Source organism: Piliocolobus tephrosceles, chromosome 21, assembly GCF_002776525.5.
Source record: "Piliocolobus tephrosceles isolate RC106 chromosome 21, ASM277652v3, whole genome shotgun sequence".
Lineage (NCBI taxonomy): Eukaryota > Metazoa > Chordata > Mammalia > Primates > Cercopithecidae > Piliocolobus > Piliocolobus tephrosceles.
Genome location: NC_045454.1, coordinates 51,521,354 through 51,537,499, shown reverse-complemented (window position 1 = coordinate 51,537,499; position 16,146 = coordinate 51,521,354). Strand labels below are relative to the sequence as shown.

Genomic DNA, 16,146 nt, shown 5'->3' with positions numbered 1-16,146 from the left:
GTGCAGTGACCGGATCTCAGCTCACTGCAAGCTCTGCCTCCCGGGTTCACGCCATTCTCCTGCCTCAGCCTCCCGAGTAGCTGGGACTACAGGCGCCCGCCACCTCGCCCGGCTAGTTTTTGTATTTTTTAGTAGAGACGGGGTTTCACCGTGTTAGCCAGGATGGTCTCGATCTCCTGACCTCGTGATCCGCCCGTCTCGGCCTCCCAAAGTGCTGGGATTACAGGCTTGAGCCACCGCGCCCGGCTTTTCTTTTTTTTTAGATGGAGGTTTGCTCTTGTTGCCCAGGCTGGCATGCAATGGCACAGTCTTGGCTCACTGCTGCTTCCACCTCCCAGGTTTAAGCGATGATTCTCCCACCTCAGCCTCCTGAGTAGCTGGGATTATAGGCACCCGCCACCACGCCCAGCTGATTTTTGTATTTTTAGTAGAGACGGAGTTTCACGGTGTTGGCCAGGCTGGTCTTGAACTCCTGACCTCAGGCGATCCATCTGTCTTGGCATCTCAAAGTGCTGGGATTACAGACATGAGCCACTGCCCGTGGCCTCTGCCTCAATATTCTTTGAGTCAATGTCTCGCTCTGTCACCCAGGCTGGTGTGCAGTGCTGCAACCACAGCTCACTGCAGCCTTGAGCTCCTGTATTCAAATGATCCTTACGTCTCAGCCTCCCAAGTAGCTGGGACCACAGGCGCGTGCACCACCACATCTGGCTAATTTTGTGATTTTTTTGTAGAGGTGGGGTCTCACTATGTTGCCCAGGCCGGTCTTGAACTCCTGAGCTCAAGGGATCTGCCCGCCTCAGCCTCATGAGTAGCTGGACATGCATTTCCATCTTGCTCTGTGTTAGCTGGGGGAGGCCAGCTCCCGAAAGCCCTTACTCTTCCTGAAATGCTAGAGGACGTCCTGATCCCCCATTTCTCCTTCCTGTGTCTCTCTGGCTGTCTCTGTCTTCACCTCTCTGGGTCCCCACCTTCCACAGTCCCTCTCTGGCGACCCCAAATTGCAGCTGTATTCTCCTGCAGAGGAGTTCGGCGGTCTCTTTGTGGGTCCTTTTTCTATCTCATGCCCTCAAGCCTCCCTCACGCGCCCCTGGCCCTAATTAAGGTATTTTCCTAAACAAGCCCAGATGCGTCTCTAAAATGAATTCTGGTGCCAGCTGGTAAAATTAATTTTTTTCTCATCCTCTACAATGCGAGAATGAATGACACACGGTTGCTCGTCCGCAGGAGGCCGGCGTCCCGCGGAAGGACAAGCGTGTAGACCAGTAATTACGTTTCAGTGTGGAAAGTGTCCCACATGAGTGCAGCGGAGCGAGGTAGCACTGAAACGAGGGGCATCCCCACGGCGCAGCTACTAGACACGGCTAAGGTTGATTTCACACTCACCCTCGCTGGCCCATGTTGGATAGTGTCAGCCCAAAATATTAATCTCCCCAGAACCTCAGAATGTGACCTTCCTTGGAAGTAGGGTCTCCACAGACATAATTAGTTAAGACGAGGCTGTGGTCAGGCTCAGTGGTTCACGCCTGTAATCCCAGCACTTTGGGAGGCTGAGGCAGGCAGATCACCTGAGATTAGGAGTTCGAGACCAGCCTGGCCAACATGGTGAAACCCTGTCTCTACCAAAAATACAAAAAAATTAGCCGAGCATGGTGCCATGTGCCTGTAGTTCCAGCTACTCAGGAGGCTGAGGCAGGAGAATCTCTTGAACCCGGGAGGCGAAGGTTGCAGTGAGCCGAGATCTCACCACTTGACTCCGGCCTGGGCAAAAGAGAGAGACTGTCTCAAAATAAATAAATAAATAAATAAATAAATAAATAAAAAAAAATAAAAGATGAGGTTGTATTGGAGAAGGGTGTGCTCTAATCTAACGAGGTGTCCTTATAAGAGGAAGAGGCATGGACCATGAACTTTGGGAGGTCGAACGTGGGGGATCGCTTGAGGCCAGAAGTTCCAGACCAGCCTGGGCAACACAGCAAGACCATGTCTCTACAGAAAATTTCTTTTTTTTTTTTTTCTTTTCTTTTCCTTTTTTTTCTGAGATGGAGTCTCGTGCTTGTCACTCAGTTTGGAGTGCAGTGGCGCAATCTCGCCTCACCACAACCTCTGCCTCCCGGATGCAAGCGATTCTCCTGCCTCAGCCTCCCAAGTAGCTGGGATTACAGGCACACAGTACCACACCTGGCTCATTTTTTTGTACTTTTAGTAGAAACGGGTTTTACCATGTTAGGCTGGTCTCAAACTCCTGACCTCAGGTGATCCATCACCTCAGCCTCCCAAAGTGCTGGGATTACAGATGTGAGCCACTGCACCTGACCACTTTTCTTTCCTTCTTTCTTTTTTGAGTTGAGGTCTCACTCTGCTGCCCAGGCTGGAGTACAGTGGTGCAATCCTAGGTCACTGTAGCCTTGATCTCCTGGGCTCAAGTGATCGTTCTGCCTCAGTCTCCCAAGTAGCTGGAACTGCTGGTGTGTGCTACCACACCCCAATTTTTTTTTTTTTTTGTAGAGACGGGGTCTTGCTACCTTGCTCAGGCTGGCCTCGAACTCCTGCTTCACTAAAGCAATCTCCTGCCTCAGCCTCCCAAAGTGTTGGGATTACAGTTATGAGCCACTGCGCCCGGGCTGGAATTTTCCAGTTAAGATTTCCTGACTGTAAGCTGGGCGTGGTGGCTCACGCCTGTAATCCCAGCACTTTGGGAGGCTGAGGCAGGTGGATCACGAGGTCAGGAGATCGAGACAATCCTGGCTAACATGGTGTAACCCTGTCTCTACTAAAAATACAAAAACTTAGCTGGGCGTGGTGGCATGCACCTGTAGTCCCAGCTACTCAGGAGGCTGAGGCAGGAGAATCGCTGGAACCTGGGAGGCAGAGCTTGCAGTAAGCCAAGATCACGCCAACGCACTCCAGCTTGAGCAAGAGGGAGACTCTGACAAAAAAAAAAAAAAAAAAAAAAAAAATTCCTGACTGCAGCTAACTGGAACCGTAGAATGCGAACCCTCGCATAAGGGAGGACTACGGTAACCCATTTGTCCTATGACCCAGAGAGAGGTACCTGTGTCAGCGCCTGAGACGTGGCAGGCTTCGGGGCTGCATGACCTGGGCCTTCACACAGGTCTCATGCTGTGGAAAGCGTCTGCTTGCCGTTTGGACAAGGAGTCTGTTTTTGTTTTAGTCTTTTCCAAATCCCAAGAACCTGTGAAGGAGTCTGTTGTTCTGTTTTTATTTTTATGTATGTATATATGTATGTTATGTATGTATGTATATCTGTATGTTATATATATATGTATGTTATGTATGTATGTATTTTGAGACACAGTCTCGCTCCATTTCCCAGGCTGGAGTGCAGTGGCACCATCTCAGTTCACTGCAATCTCCGCCTGGATTCAAGCAATTCTCCTGCCTCAGCCTCCCAAGTTCCTAGGATTACAGGCATCTGCCACCATGCCTGGCTTATTTTTGTATTTTTAGTAGAGATAGGTTTCACCATGTTGGCCAGGCTGGTCTTGAACTCCTGACCTCGTGATCCGCCCGCCTCAGCCTCCCAAAGTGCTGGGATTACAGGCGTGAGCCACCGCACCTGGCCAGCCTTGTTTTTTTTGGTAGGAACAGGGTCTCCCGCTGTTTCTGGTCACCCATGCCTGAGTGCAGTGGAGCGATGTCGGCTCACTGCAGCCTTGACCTTCTGGGCTCAAGCCATCCTGGTCTCCCCAAGACATTCCTGACTTCCGTGGAGCCCCTGGGTCTCCAGAAATACCAGTCACAGCCCTCTCTCTTGTGTTCTGAATTTCCTGTGTAAACCTCGCTTGTGTGAAGGGGCCTGGTAATTGGTCATCTGTAAAGCTCCTTGGCGGTGGGGCCCCGTCGAAGCTGGCGGTCGTAGCTCCGTGTTAACAAGGTCAAGGTCTGGTCAAGGTTTCCAGTGTGGTCCCCTTATGGCCTAATTAGGGACTTGAATGGGTTGGAACACTGGTTGAGTTTCAGTTCAGAGGCTATTTTGATGTTACAGTTCAATCACTTTAGAAAATATAGATTCAGTTCTGGTTCAGGCTGGCACACTAGGTGTGTGTCTGTGTGTTTTAATCTTTGATTTAGTTCATGGTTCAGTAACAAACGTAATACATTTTTCACCCGTCATCAAATTAACAAAGATGAGAGAAATCATCGCGCCCGGCCCTCGTGCAGGGTGTTAGATGGGCCGTGGTAACGCGGGGCGGCCGCTGACGTGAATTGGTACCTTTCTGAAAAGCAACTTGATGTTATCTGTCAAATGCCTTGAGGATGTCCAGACCCTCAGACCTAGCAATTTCTGCCTCCAGGGATTTATCCTAAGGATATAATCAGATGTGCACCAAGATTTACATACGAGAGTTGCTTTCTGTGGCCTTATTTAAATCATGGAAAAATCAAGAATCGCTGAGATGTCCCACAATAGTGGTCTGGTTAACACAAATACGATAGCCACCGTTTTTTCACAACGTCTTGAGTAACGAGAGGGAATTGTGTATGATACATTTCCAGCAGAAGGGGAAACGTTTTAATTAAAGCCGTAACTGAGGTGCCAGCCGGAAGGAGCCTATGAAAGGACGTTCTTGCAGCGACCTGCCAGGCCTTTGTGCTGCCTTAGAAGCAGACCCTTTATTGCAACTGCGAATCTCTACAGTTTCCGATAGAAATTCATTCTTTAAACAAAATTTGAGTGAGTGCTCGGTGACAGGGACTGGGCATACAATGGTGAAGAAAATAGGACTCAGGGAACTCACAGACGAATGGCGAAGACATTCAATAAAATAAGACCTAACATTTCACCACTGGCACAAGTACTTTAAAAGCATTAATTTATTTAATACCAGAGCCAGAGGCTGGGCACGGTGGCTTACGCCTGTAGTCCCAGCACTTTGGGAGGTCGAGGTGGGTGGGTCACAAGGTCAGGAGTTCGAGACCACCCAGGTGGGAGTGGTGGTGTGTGCCTATAATCCCAGCTACTCGGGACGCTGAGGCAAGAGAATCACTTAACCTGGGAGGTAGAGGTTGCAGTGAGCTGGGATTGCGCCACTGCACTCCAGCCTGGGCTACTGAGAAAGACTGTCTCTAAAACAAACAAAACAGCTCATTTGAGCTCATAGCAGCTTTGAACTCCTGGGCTCAAGCGATCCTCCCACCTTGGCCTCCCAAAGTGCTTGGATTCCAGGTGTGAGCTGTTGCCACGCTCAGTGTTTTGTTTTCTTTTTGAGACGGTCTTGCTTTCTCACCTGGACTGGAGTGCAGTGGTGCAATCATGGTTCACTGCGGCTTCAATCTCCCAGACTCAAGCAATCCTCCTGCCTCAGCCTCCTGGGTAGCTGGGACTGCAGGTGTGCATCACCTTGCCCGGCTAATTCTTTTTTATTTTTGTACAGGCGGGGTCTCACCATGTTGCCCTGGCTGGTCTCGAACTCTTGGGCTCATGTGATCCTCCCGCCTCAGCCTCCCAAAGCACTGGGGTGACAGGTGGGAGCCACCACACTGGGCCCCGCTCCTCCTGAGGCAGAGGCTTGGATCTGGCACATCGTCCCTTCTGCTGTATTGCCCGGGCTGAAGCAGGTCACAGGCCAGCTCAGAATTTTTTTTTCTTCTTTTTGAGCCCCAGAGTCAGTCTTGCTCTGTCACCCACACTGGAGTGCACTGGCGCGATCTCGGCTCACTGCCACCTCCACCTCCAGGGTTCAAGTGATCTTCCTGCCTCAGCCTCCCAAATAGCTGGGATTACAGGTGCACACCACCACGCCCAGCTAAGTTTTGTATTTTTAGTAGAGATGGGGTTTCTCCATGTTGGCCAGGTTGGTCTCGAACCCCTGACCTCAGGTGGTATGTCTGCCTCGACCTCCCAAAGTGCTGGGATTACAGGCGTCAGCCAACACCAGCTCAGATTTAAGGTAAGAGGATGGTATCAGAGACATGGTTTTTGCCAACCACCCACAGACCACTACCCCCATATTATAGACAAACTGAGACTCGGCTGGGCAAGGTGGATCCTGCCTGTGATTCCAGCACTTTGGGGGGCCGAGGCGGGAGGATCACTTGAGCCCAAAAGGTCGAGACCCGCCTGGCCAGCATAGCAAGACCCTGTCTCTACAAAAAATAAAAATCTTAGCCAGGCATGGTGGTACGCACTTGTGGTCCCAGCTACTCTGGAGGCTAAGGTGGAAAGATATTTGAGCCTGGAAGGTTGAGGCTGCAGTGAGCTATGATTGCGCCACTGCACTCCAGCCTGGGCCACAGAGCCAGACTTCGACTCAAAAATGTAAATAAAAAACAAGTTGAAGTTGAAAATTCTCAAAAAAGGAAAAAAAAAAAATCAGTTGCTGAGGTTGCTGGGATTGACGGAACACACGACCCTTCTATTCCTACAAGCGTGCGAAGGAAAAATAAGTTACAGCTGGCTTTGCTGTTTGCCCCTTCCGCTTGAAAAGTCGGGGTCAGTGCGTGGCGAATGCTGCTACCAGTCTTTTATTTTTTTCCTTTTTTGAGACGAAGTCCCACTGTTACCCATGCTGGAGTGCAATGGCGTGATCTCGGATCACCACAACCTCCGTCTCCCGGGTTCAAGCGATTCTCCTGCCTCAGCCTCCTGAGTAGCTGGGATTACAGGAGCGCGCCACCACGCCCGGCTCATTTGTGTATTTGTTGCAGAGACGAGGGTTTCACCATGTTGGCGAGGCTGGTCTCGATCTCCTGACCTCATGTGATCTGCCCGCCTCGGCCTCCTGCTGGGATTACAGGTGTGAGCCTGTATCCTTTTTTATAGAGATGCGGGTCTCACTATGTTGCCCAGGCTGGTCTCGAATCGTTGGTCTTAAGGGATCCGCCAACTCGGCCTCCTTTTGCTTTTAAAGACCTGTGGGAGCCGGCGAGGTGGCTCAGTCCTGTAATTCCAGCACTTTGGGAGGCCGAGGCGGGCGGATCTCCTGAGAACATGAGCTCGAGACCAGCCTGATCAACATTTAGTATTCTCTACGAAAAATACAAAAATTAGCCGGGAGGGGTGGCGCACACCTGTAATCCCAGCAGGAGGAGGGTGCACTGAGCTGAGATGGCGCCACTGCAGTCCAGCCTGGGTGACAGAGCGAGACTCCTTCTCAAAACAAAACAAAACAAAAATAACAGCTCAGGGAGAGGCCTGACACTGACGCAGCGGCTGCTCCGGGGCGCCCCCCGCCCGGGGTCTTGGGACTCTCCCGAGGCGGGGCCTGCTCCAGTTCAGAAGCTTATGACGCCTTTGCGGGGATGCCGGGCCGCCCCGGCTTTGGGATCGGTGGAGATCGGTAGGAATCGGGTCCGTAGCGCGCAGCTCCCGGGCTGGGAGGTGCCTCAGGACCTGGAAGATTCTCGAAAAGTTCTGGAAGGTTTTCTCAGGGGTCGTCGCGAGCGGGGTACCCTCTTTTCCCACCGAGACCCGCGAGGGCGGCGTCCGGAGTCTGACTGGAGGACAAAGGGCCCGGAGCGCGGGAGGGCGGCGCCCGGGAGCGGCCACACGTATCCCGCTAACCGCTTTCCTCAGGCACGACTCGAGGGAAAACGGAGGCGACGCGCGGCGGAAAGGGCGGGGCCAGCGCGCGGCCGTGGACGCCGGAGAGGGCGGGGCCGGCGCTGCTTGGGAGTGCGCGCGTCCCATTGGGCGGCGGGCAGAAGGGGGCGGAGCTTGGCGCCGCCGCGAGGCAAACCCCGCCCCCGGCCCCGCGGGGAGCGGCGGCGGCGGCGGCGGAGGCGGTGAGCGCGGGCGGCGCGGACAGAGCGGACGGCTGCGGTTGGCGGGCGGGTCCTCCGCCGTTGGGGCCGCTGCGGCCTCCTTGCCCGGGCTCGGGGCTCCGCGCTGGGAAACGCCGGGGGCCCGGTGAGCCCGCGGGATGCGTGCCTCGCTTCCGCCGGGCGGGGGCTGAGGCGAGGAGGCCGGGCCTGGGGGGAGGGGCGGCCCCGGCCTAGAGACTCCTATGGGACGCTCGGTCCCCGCCGCCATGGGCCCCCCACTCTGCCCGGACCTTCTTTCCCGCCCCTGGCGCCACGGACCCACCACTCTGCCCGGAGCCCCTTTCCCGTCCCTGCCTCCGAGAGCCCCTCACTTTGCCTGGACCCCCTTTCCTGTCCCTGCCTCCGTGGGCCCCTCCACTCCTGCCTGGACCCCGTCTCTTGCGTGGACCCCTTCCCCCATCCTTGCTGCCTAGATCCCCATCTCCTTACTTGGATCCCCCTCACATCTGCCGTGAACCCCATCTCTTGCTTGGACCCCTATCTCCTTCCCTGGATTCCCCCTCAACCGTGAAATCCCCATCCTTGCCACCTGGACCCCTCCGCTCCACCTCCTCCGTGAGCCCTCATCCTTGCTCCCTGAGCCCTCCCACTTCTGCTGTGATCCCCTTTTCTGTTGCCCGAATCCCCCATTCCTGCAAGCCACAACCCTCCCTCCCGCCGTGAAATCCCTGTCCCTGCTGCCTGGACCCCAACTTCTGCCGCTGCTGTGATCCCCTCCTCCGTGGCTGGAAACGCCACCCCCACCTCTGCAGGGAACCCCCTCTTCCCTGCTGCGGAGACGCCCCCCCTCCGTTGCTGCTAAATTCCACCCCCACCCCAAGCCTCCTTTTCATTTCTGTCAACAACCGAGCCAGTCCTTCCCGTTGATGCCGTGAACGGTCTGCAGCTGTCCCTGTCCTTTCAGGGACCTGGCAGCCAAAAGAGCAGTCGTTTTTCCGCTCTTAATTTTTTTTGTGCTGTGGTCAACTCTGAACTCCCCAAATTGGGGAGGGTTGTGAGCTTTGATTGTGTAAAATGCCTTTCCTGCCGAGGTCGGAGGCAGGTCTTCTGCACGGAGATGATTTATTTAGGAGCCTTTTAAAAATAATCTAGACAGAACCTTTGGGAGGGACTGTGCTGTATTATATTTGTAAAAAAAAGTGCAGGCGCCTCCCTGGGTTCCGAGCCCCGTCGTTTCTGTTTGTCAGTCTGCTTTTTGGCATTGAGCATCTCAATGCAAGATTGTGGAATTGAACCATCTACTTGAGGCCAAGCCGAGCTAACCTTTGCCCCCCAGGGCTGTGTCTGCGTTAACATCGTAAGCAAACAGTTGTATAAACCACCGTGCAAATTTTGTTGCAGGGCACATCGGCGTCAGACCTGGGAGTACTTTGTGCCAAATCACTGCCACTTGCTACATGAGTGTAAATGATGGCGGATGCCAAGTATGTTCTCTGCCGATGGGAAAAGCGGTTATGGCCTGCAAAGGTGACAGCCATTATTCTGTAATTTCAGGAATTAGAAATGACTTTCGGGTGACAAGTAAAATCTTTATCAGGAGATACCTAGGATTTGCTTCAGTGAAATAATTGAGCCAGAACGGTTGGCACTGATTCTCGTTCCCCATTTAATGGGGTTTTGGTCTAGTGCTTCCAAGGTTACTCTTCCAGAAATGTCTTTTTTTTCCACACTAAAAAAAAAAAAAAAAAAGAATTAGCTATAAAAAGGCATGTAAGGCTGTAACTCAAGGAAAGATCTGGCAAGCAGCCCTGTGATAGTAAATTATCGTGCGCAGGATGCTTTCCAGCAATTCAGTAGACAATGCTCAGCTGCAGTGCAAAAGCCTGGGTCCTTGTCTTTGTCTGCCACTGGCCTCTCATGCCTCAGTTTCCCCATCTGTGAAACAATGGGGATTGGACCAAATATCTGAAATCCTGTGGTTATAGGCCTTCAGGATTACCTGTTACATTTGTACTAAATGTTGTCACTGTTTCTCACTATGTCTGCTGTTTTAATAACAAGATTCTTCTTTTATTTTAAATAGGTTTTGGCCCGAACTGAGACTTCAACAAAAAATAAGAGAAAAAAGGAATATTTTCTAGATGTTCAAATCGTCTCCCTAGAGGAAAAGTTAAGTGTCGTGTTTTTTTAATACTGTTTTTTCCTGTGTAGATTTCTGATACTTCAATCCCCCCCCCCCCCCCCGCAAAACAGTTGAAGCCCATTCTTAATGGGCTTATTCATCATTTATGTAATTCATTAATGCTCATAAAAACCTCACGAGAAAGCAAGTAGTTTGATTTTATGTCAGTTTGGAAGCTGAAGATCTAAACGAGGCATTCTGTGAGATCTATGGAGAGATTGGTACAAACATTGAATACATGTAAATTATACTCAGGGTAGATCCTATTTGTGGTTAAAATAGGGATATTTCCTTTTTTTTTTTTTTTTTGACTACCATGCCAGAAAAATAGGGATATTTCCTTCCCAGAGATCTGTGTGTCTTTTTTCAGAAACCTCTGTGACAGGCCCATCAATTTGGAAATATTTGGTTTTTGAGCCTGTCACTCTAAATTAGTCTTTAACATTCAAAAGGCAAATAACTGATTACCAGGCGGCACATTGTTCTGCTCCGTGAGTGTCAGGCACTGGGAAGGTGTAGATTGTCTAGAATGACGGGGATTCCGACGCCCCAGTCCTGTGTGATTGTGGTGAGGGTGCATCTGCCGTGAGAATTCCGCGTTCTGAAGAGAGCAAGGAGACTGACCCCGCGTAGTCCAAGCCACTGGCTCCCCTGTTGGTCTTGTGGAGCTTCCCCTGCCCCACTGCTTCCTGCCTGTGTCTTCAGAGCTGCCTCGGACGCATGCTTGGTCCCCAAGCTCACACTTTCCCTGCGGCTGGGAAGGTAATTGAATACTCGAGTTTAAAAGGAAAGCACATCCTTTTAAACTAAAACGCACCTGCTGGGCTGTAAACAGCTTTTAGTGACATTACCATCTATTCTGAAAATCTAACAAAGGAGTTATTTGTGCAGTTGAAAGTAGGATTTGCCTCATAAAAGTCACAATTTGAATTCATTTTTACTTTTAAATCCAGCCAACCTTTTCTGTCTTAAAAGGGGGATCAAAAAAAAAAAAAAAAAAACCCCAAAACATTCGCCAGGGTTCTTGCTGCCTCTAACCTCAGGCAGATGAATTCCTAGTTGGCTGTGACTTTTGGTTTAAGTAGAAGGTTGAGGAGGAAAATGAAATTAATTCTTTTGTTATCTAAAGGAAAACATGTTTGAAAATGTCTTGGCAGCGTTGGCTGGTGGTGTCTAACGCCAGTTCTGTCTCTGCAGAATTAAGGTGAAAAGCACCGAAGTTGAGATCCTAGAGAAGTCTCAAATTGAAGCCATTGCCTCCTCGTTAGGTAAGAGCGGATTTCTAAGCGGCCATTAGGTTCTCATAAAATAAGAGGTCATTTGGGAGAATGTGAAGGCTCAGGTTTCTGGGTAAAAATTCACCCTGTTCACCATGTTTTTCTTCATACAAGGGAACGCGAATCCCCTGAGCTGAAGGAGAAGGAAAAATGGATCTGCTTTCTTAAACCTTTCCAGAATTTGCCCCTAGAACCACTCCTATTCTTGACGCCCAGAGTGGTCAGTGGTGAGCATCAAGGTCATCTCATTACCTCCGTGGCCTCCAGTACACAAGACGAGGAAGGACTTTGCTGCCATGAGGGGGAGGTTCTCCTTTTTCCTTTCCTCTTCCTATAGTAAGACTTCCCGTGGTTCTGTCGTTGCCTGGCCAGTCTGGTCTCAGCCCAAGGTTTGAGAAGTAGTTGGTTGTGTGTTTAAAATTCCAGAGCGGAGCCCAGGGGAGAAAACGGGTGGCCTGGCACTGAGGTTGGTGGCACCCATTGTTTGAGGCACCGTCTTGGTGGGCACGAGGCAGGTCGGAAGTAGAGCTCTCGGTTTCCTGTCCGGGTGTGCTTTCTCCCAGTTCAGCACCCACCTCCTTTGCACGCTGTGGGTGAGAAAGGGTTTGCCTGAGCCCAGCCAGGGACTCGTCATGCACACACATGACAAGTGAGGAGCATTGGTGACTGCCTGCCCCCCAGCCACAGTTCCGCAAACCCAACGTGCCAGCCTTCCTTCTCCTCTTCTCAAAGTGGGACTGTTGATCCCATTTGCAAATAATTGTTTCTCTTGTGAAAAGATGGAACGGAATTCCTTCAATGATGTTTATAAAATCAAGCCTGTTTTCCTGTGTCTTCCGAAAAACAGCTCTGGTTTAAAGCAGGCTCCATCTCTGCATCACTTCGGCAGGACTCACCGTCATCTCGGATGGTGACGTCCTTGTTGGCGCAGATGGTGTTGGGGGGCTGGTTGTCTGTGGGTGCCTTTAATATTCAACGGGGAAAATACTGTTTTGATTGAGGCATTATGCCCGCTGAGTTGTGACATTACATCTATCATCTTGTTCAAATAAATAGCGCTGTATCTGTATGTCGGAATGAATAAATAAAAGTACTGCAGCAGGGAGGTTGGGTTGGAAACCAGAGGCCCACGATGCTCTTTGCTGGCTTTGAAATGCCCTTGCAAAGAAGTATTGAAAATTTACCAGCCCACAATGAGCCTTTTAAATCTCCTGTTCCTTGCTACCACCAACCCTCACACCAACCAAGAATACGTTGCCAGCAGAGTTCTTTATTTAGTTGGTATTGGTTTTTATTGACCCTGATTGAATTTGAAATTGTAAAGCTGAGAGAGGATTTGCAAAACATTTGAATACATTTTGCTCACAGTATTGTTTTGTAACTTGGAGGAATTTATCTTTTTAGCCAATCAGGTTAAGGTCAGTAAATTTGGTTTTTAAAAAAATAAAGCCTCGAATCCCGGAATGAATAGCTGTTCATCCCCTTTTTGGGAAAATGTAGGTGAGAAATGTTAGTCCTCCCCTTCAGTGATTTAGGTATGAAACTAGCCGTCAGAATGAGACAAGCGGGCTTTTAAAGCGATGGCGTGACCGCAGTGCCTGCCTAGTGAACGTAACCAGCATTGTGTGTGTTCGGTCCTTGCAGCCTCACAGAATGAGGTTCCTGCGGCACCCCTGGAAGAACTGGCCTACAGACGGTCACTTCGCGTGGCTCTGGATGTTCTGAGCGAGGGGCCCATTTGGAGTCAAGAAAGCTCTGCAGGGACAGGCAGAGTCAACCAGCCTCTGCGAGAGAAGCCCACGGAACACGTTTCCTCGCCCTGTGATTCCAACTTCTCATCTCTTCCCCGTGGAGATGTGTTGGGCAGTTCCGGACCTCACAGGGGGAGGCAATGCGTGCAACAAAGCCTGTCAAGTTCGTTCACTTGTGAAAAGGACCCCGAGTGCAAAGCGGACCACAAGAAGGGGCTCAGGAAAAGTGAAAACCCAAGAGGCCTGTCGGTCCTCTCAGCTGGAGGTGGTGCTCAGGGTGAGAGCGGGTCCAGAATCCACCGCAAAAATTGGACTCTTGCAAGTAAGAGGGGAAGAAACTCAGTGCAGAAGTCTAGCTTGTGCCGGAATGGATCTTCCCTTTCAGAGGGCGATGCGGAGAGAGACATGGGGAGCAAGGGAGGCAGCTGGGCAGCCCCGTCCTCGCCCTCCGGGGTCAGGGAGGACGATCCCTTTGCCAACGCTGAGGGACGCGACCCCGGTCTGCCGTTGGGCAGCCTCACTGTGCCCCCAGCCCCTGAGCCCTCGGCCTGCTCAGAGCCCGGAGAACGCCCTGCGAAGAAGAGGCTACGTCTGGATGGCAGCCAGAGGCCCCCTGCCGCGCAGCTGGAGCCCAGGGCAGCAGGAGACGCGCCATCCCCCGGGCCGGGGCCCAGAGAGTCTATGACCCTGCGCAGCACCACCAGGCCCGGCCCGCCTCCCTCCCACGCCTCTGTGGATGAGAGCAGACGTCCTCCTTGCCCGGATTCCCAGAAGCTGGAGGAAGGTAAAAGTTTCTCGTGGAGGAGGAGAGCGTAGAGGGTGGAGCCCTGCCCCTCCGTAGCTAGACAGGGAGCCAGGCACGTGGGTGTTTTTGACCAGATCTTAATGAGATCGTTTCCAAAATAGACTTAGAGTGGAGACTTCCTCATTCCTTTTTGTTTGTCTCCCCACTGGGCTATAATTGCTTCAACTTCTAAATATTTGTCGTCTTATTTTTGTTTAGAAGGGAAGCGAGTTGAGTGAGTGGGGAGTCCATGGAGGGGCGGCAGGCCACGATTGTCTGCGACAGGGCTGGGAGCTTTGTGGCTGTGCTGAGGCTGCAGCTCCGGCTGCACCCCCGAGGATTAACTCTTTTACAGAAGCAATAACGTGTTCCCATTAAATTGGGCAGGAATCTCAAAAGTGATTCACTCATTCAAAAGACTCCTGACTTTTTAAGAATTCCTGTGCAGATATATTTTTGTGTGGTTGCAGGCAAGCACTGTGACTTTTTTCCCTTTAACATTGTAGCATCCCTCATTTTTGAAATGCTAGTTCAGAAATCTTAATTAGGGTATGATCAAATGTCTGGAAATCTACTCGCTACAAACTTACTGCGTAGATACTTCAGTCTTTACTCTGAACTTTGCTGAGGCTGTCATCTCCTTAGCATGTTGAGGTTGCCACGCTCTGAAGACAAAGTGACCGCACCCCTGCCCTGCTCCACAGTCAGCTCCTGTCCTGGCGCCTTCCTGCATCTCCGCAGCCCTACCCTGCTCCACAGTCAGCTCCTGTCCTGGCCCCCTCCCTGCGTATCCACTGAGCGCTTCAGATGTGAAGGGGCAGCAGGGCCGGGACAAAAGGGATTCCCACCCACAGTGCGCACAGCTTCTGTGGCCGAGGTGGCTGCTGCTTACGGCCCGCCTTCCCTTCACCGCAGGCCTCCCTCCCTCCCTCCCTCCCTCCCTCTTGCGTTTTTCTTTAAAATGTAGTTTAATAGAAGCACGCTCTATTTGAATTTGGCAGTGTGGAGTTGTGTATAGCACAGAACGTTTTCTTTATGCATCAATGGTCATGTGTCGTGAAATGTTTTCTTGGGATGAGTCATCAAGATAATACAATGACAGTGAAAGTCTAATACCACGTTATTGGCAGCCTGCCAGTCTTCCGCAGCGTCCATGGGGTCTGATTCCATGCGTTCTGTCCTGGAGGAAGACGACGAAGACGAGGAGCCACCAAGAGTCCTTTTATACCATGGTAAGAAATGACCACAGGGTGTGCCTATAGTCCTAACGGTGCACTCAAAGGCAGCGGCGGCGGGGCTCTGAGATCGGACCCCACATCCTCCACAAAAGGTCTCCTGCGAGTTCATTTCTCTCCCACTGAACCGAGACCTGGAAGGGACCTTCAGAAGTGCCACATTTTCAGTCCTCTATCCGAAGAATAACCTACACAAAGGGAAGAGGGACTCCTGGGAAGAGACGGCCCAGCCCTCACTGTTAGAGCGTTACTCCGGTCACCTCAAGCCCTTGTCCTCCTGTCCCCTCGCTGGGAATGAGGGACGGCCCTGTGAGCCGAGTGGCTGTGTCGCCATCGCTTGGGTGTGGCCACGTACTGTCTGGCGGCTTCCATGATGGCGTTTGGGGGGCCGTCCTGGGAGGCAGGGTCTTCAGCCCAAGGGGGAACGGCTCCCGCACCCCTCCTGTAAGTAGCTGCTGCACGAGAGGAAAACCTGCCTTAGGTGCTGCTGAGCATCTGCGTGGAAGGGGCTAGAAACGAGAGACCCAAAGATCTGAGCCAGCCGTGAACAGAAAGTCAGCTTTGCGAACCAAGTCGTGAGCACCAGCCCCACTTTAGACTCGCCCATGAAACCTTCCTCTTAGCTGGGTCTTGTTTTTCTTTTCTTTAACCTTGTAGTTTCAGAATAGTTATAGATTCACAGGATGTTGCAAAAATAGTACAGGGAGGTGAGGGGGCTTCTCACCCGGGCTTCCCCACTGGCAGCATCCGTAAGATGCAGGATGCCCGCTGGCCAGGAAGCTGGTGCCTGTGCAGCCCCGGGAGCGCCATTCCGTGCACACTGGTGTGCCTGTGGCCGTGTTTTGTTGTTTGTCCACACTGTTTGAGTGCTTTTCCCTCATTGAAAGGGCTTCATTACAGTTTCTCATTTTCCCTTTTTTTGCCTAATGCTAATGGTCAGACTTTTTAACAGTTTTCCACATGCTGTTCTGATCCTTTTCCTTTGGGGTGAGCAGTTACCACTCACCAAACCCTGCCCATACATTGGGTGCCCGTCTGGATGGTCCCAGGACCGCATGTGCCATGGGGCACCCATCTGGATGGTCCCAGGACCGCAGGTGCCGTGGGGCACCCATCTGGATGGTCCCAGGACCGCAGGTGCCGTGGGGCACCCATCTGGATGGTCCCAGGACCGCAGGTGCCGTGGGGC

General features: G+C 51.8%; 1 protein-coding gene across 6 annotated transcripts in view; it reads left to right on the top strand.

Annotated features, from left to right (window-relative positions):
• Positions 1 to 7,699: 7,699 nt before the first annotated feature.
• PWWP3A (PWWP domain containing 3A, DNA repair factor) overlaps positions 7,700 to 16,146 on the top strand; it is a 21,378-nt gene continuing 12,931 nt past the window's right edge. For 2 of the 6 annotated variants that reach the window (XM_023192709.1, XM_031934839.1), the window contains exons 1-6: positions 7,709 to 7,873; positions 9,130 to 9,255; positions 9,812 to 9,897; positions 11,108 to 11,178; positions 12,832 to 13,722; positions 14,853 to 14,954. In XM_023192709.1, coding sequence (XP_023048477.1) covers positions 9,196 to 9,255; positions 9,812 to 9,897; positions 11,108 to 11,178; positions 12,832 to 13,722; positions 14,853 to 14,954 — 1,210 coding nt within the window. In that variant the 5' untranslated portion in view covers positions 7,709 to 7,873; positions 9,130 to 9,195. The other 4 variants (XM_023192712.2, XR_004228661.1, XM_031934840.1 and 1 more) reach the window with 4 other exon arrangements.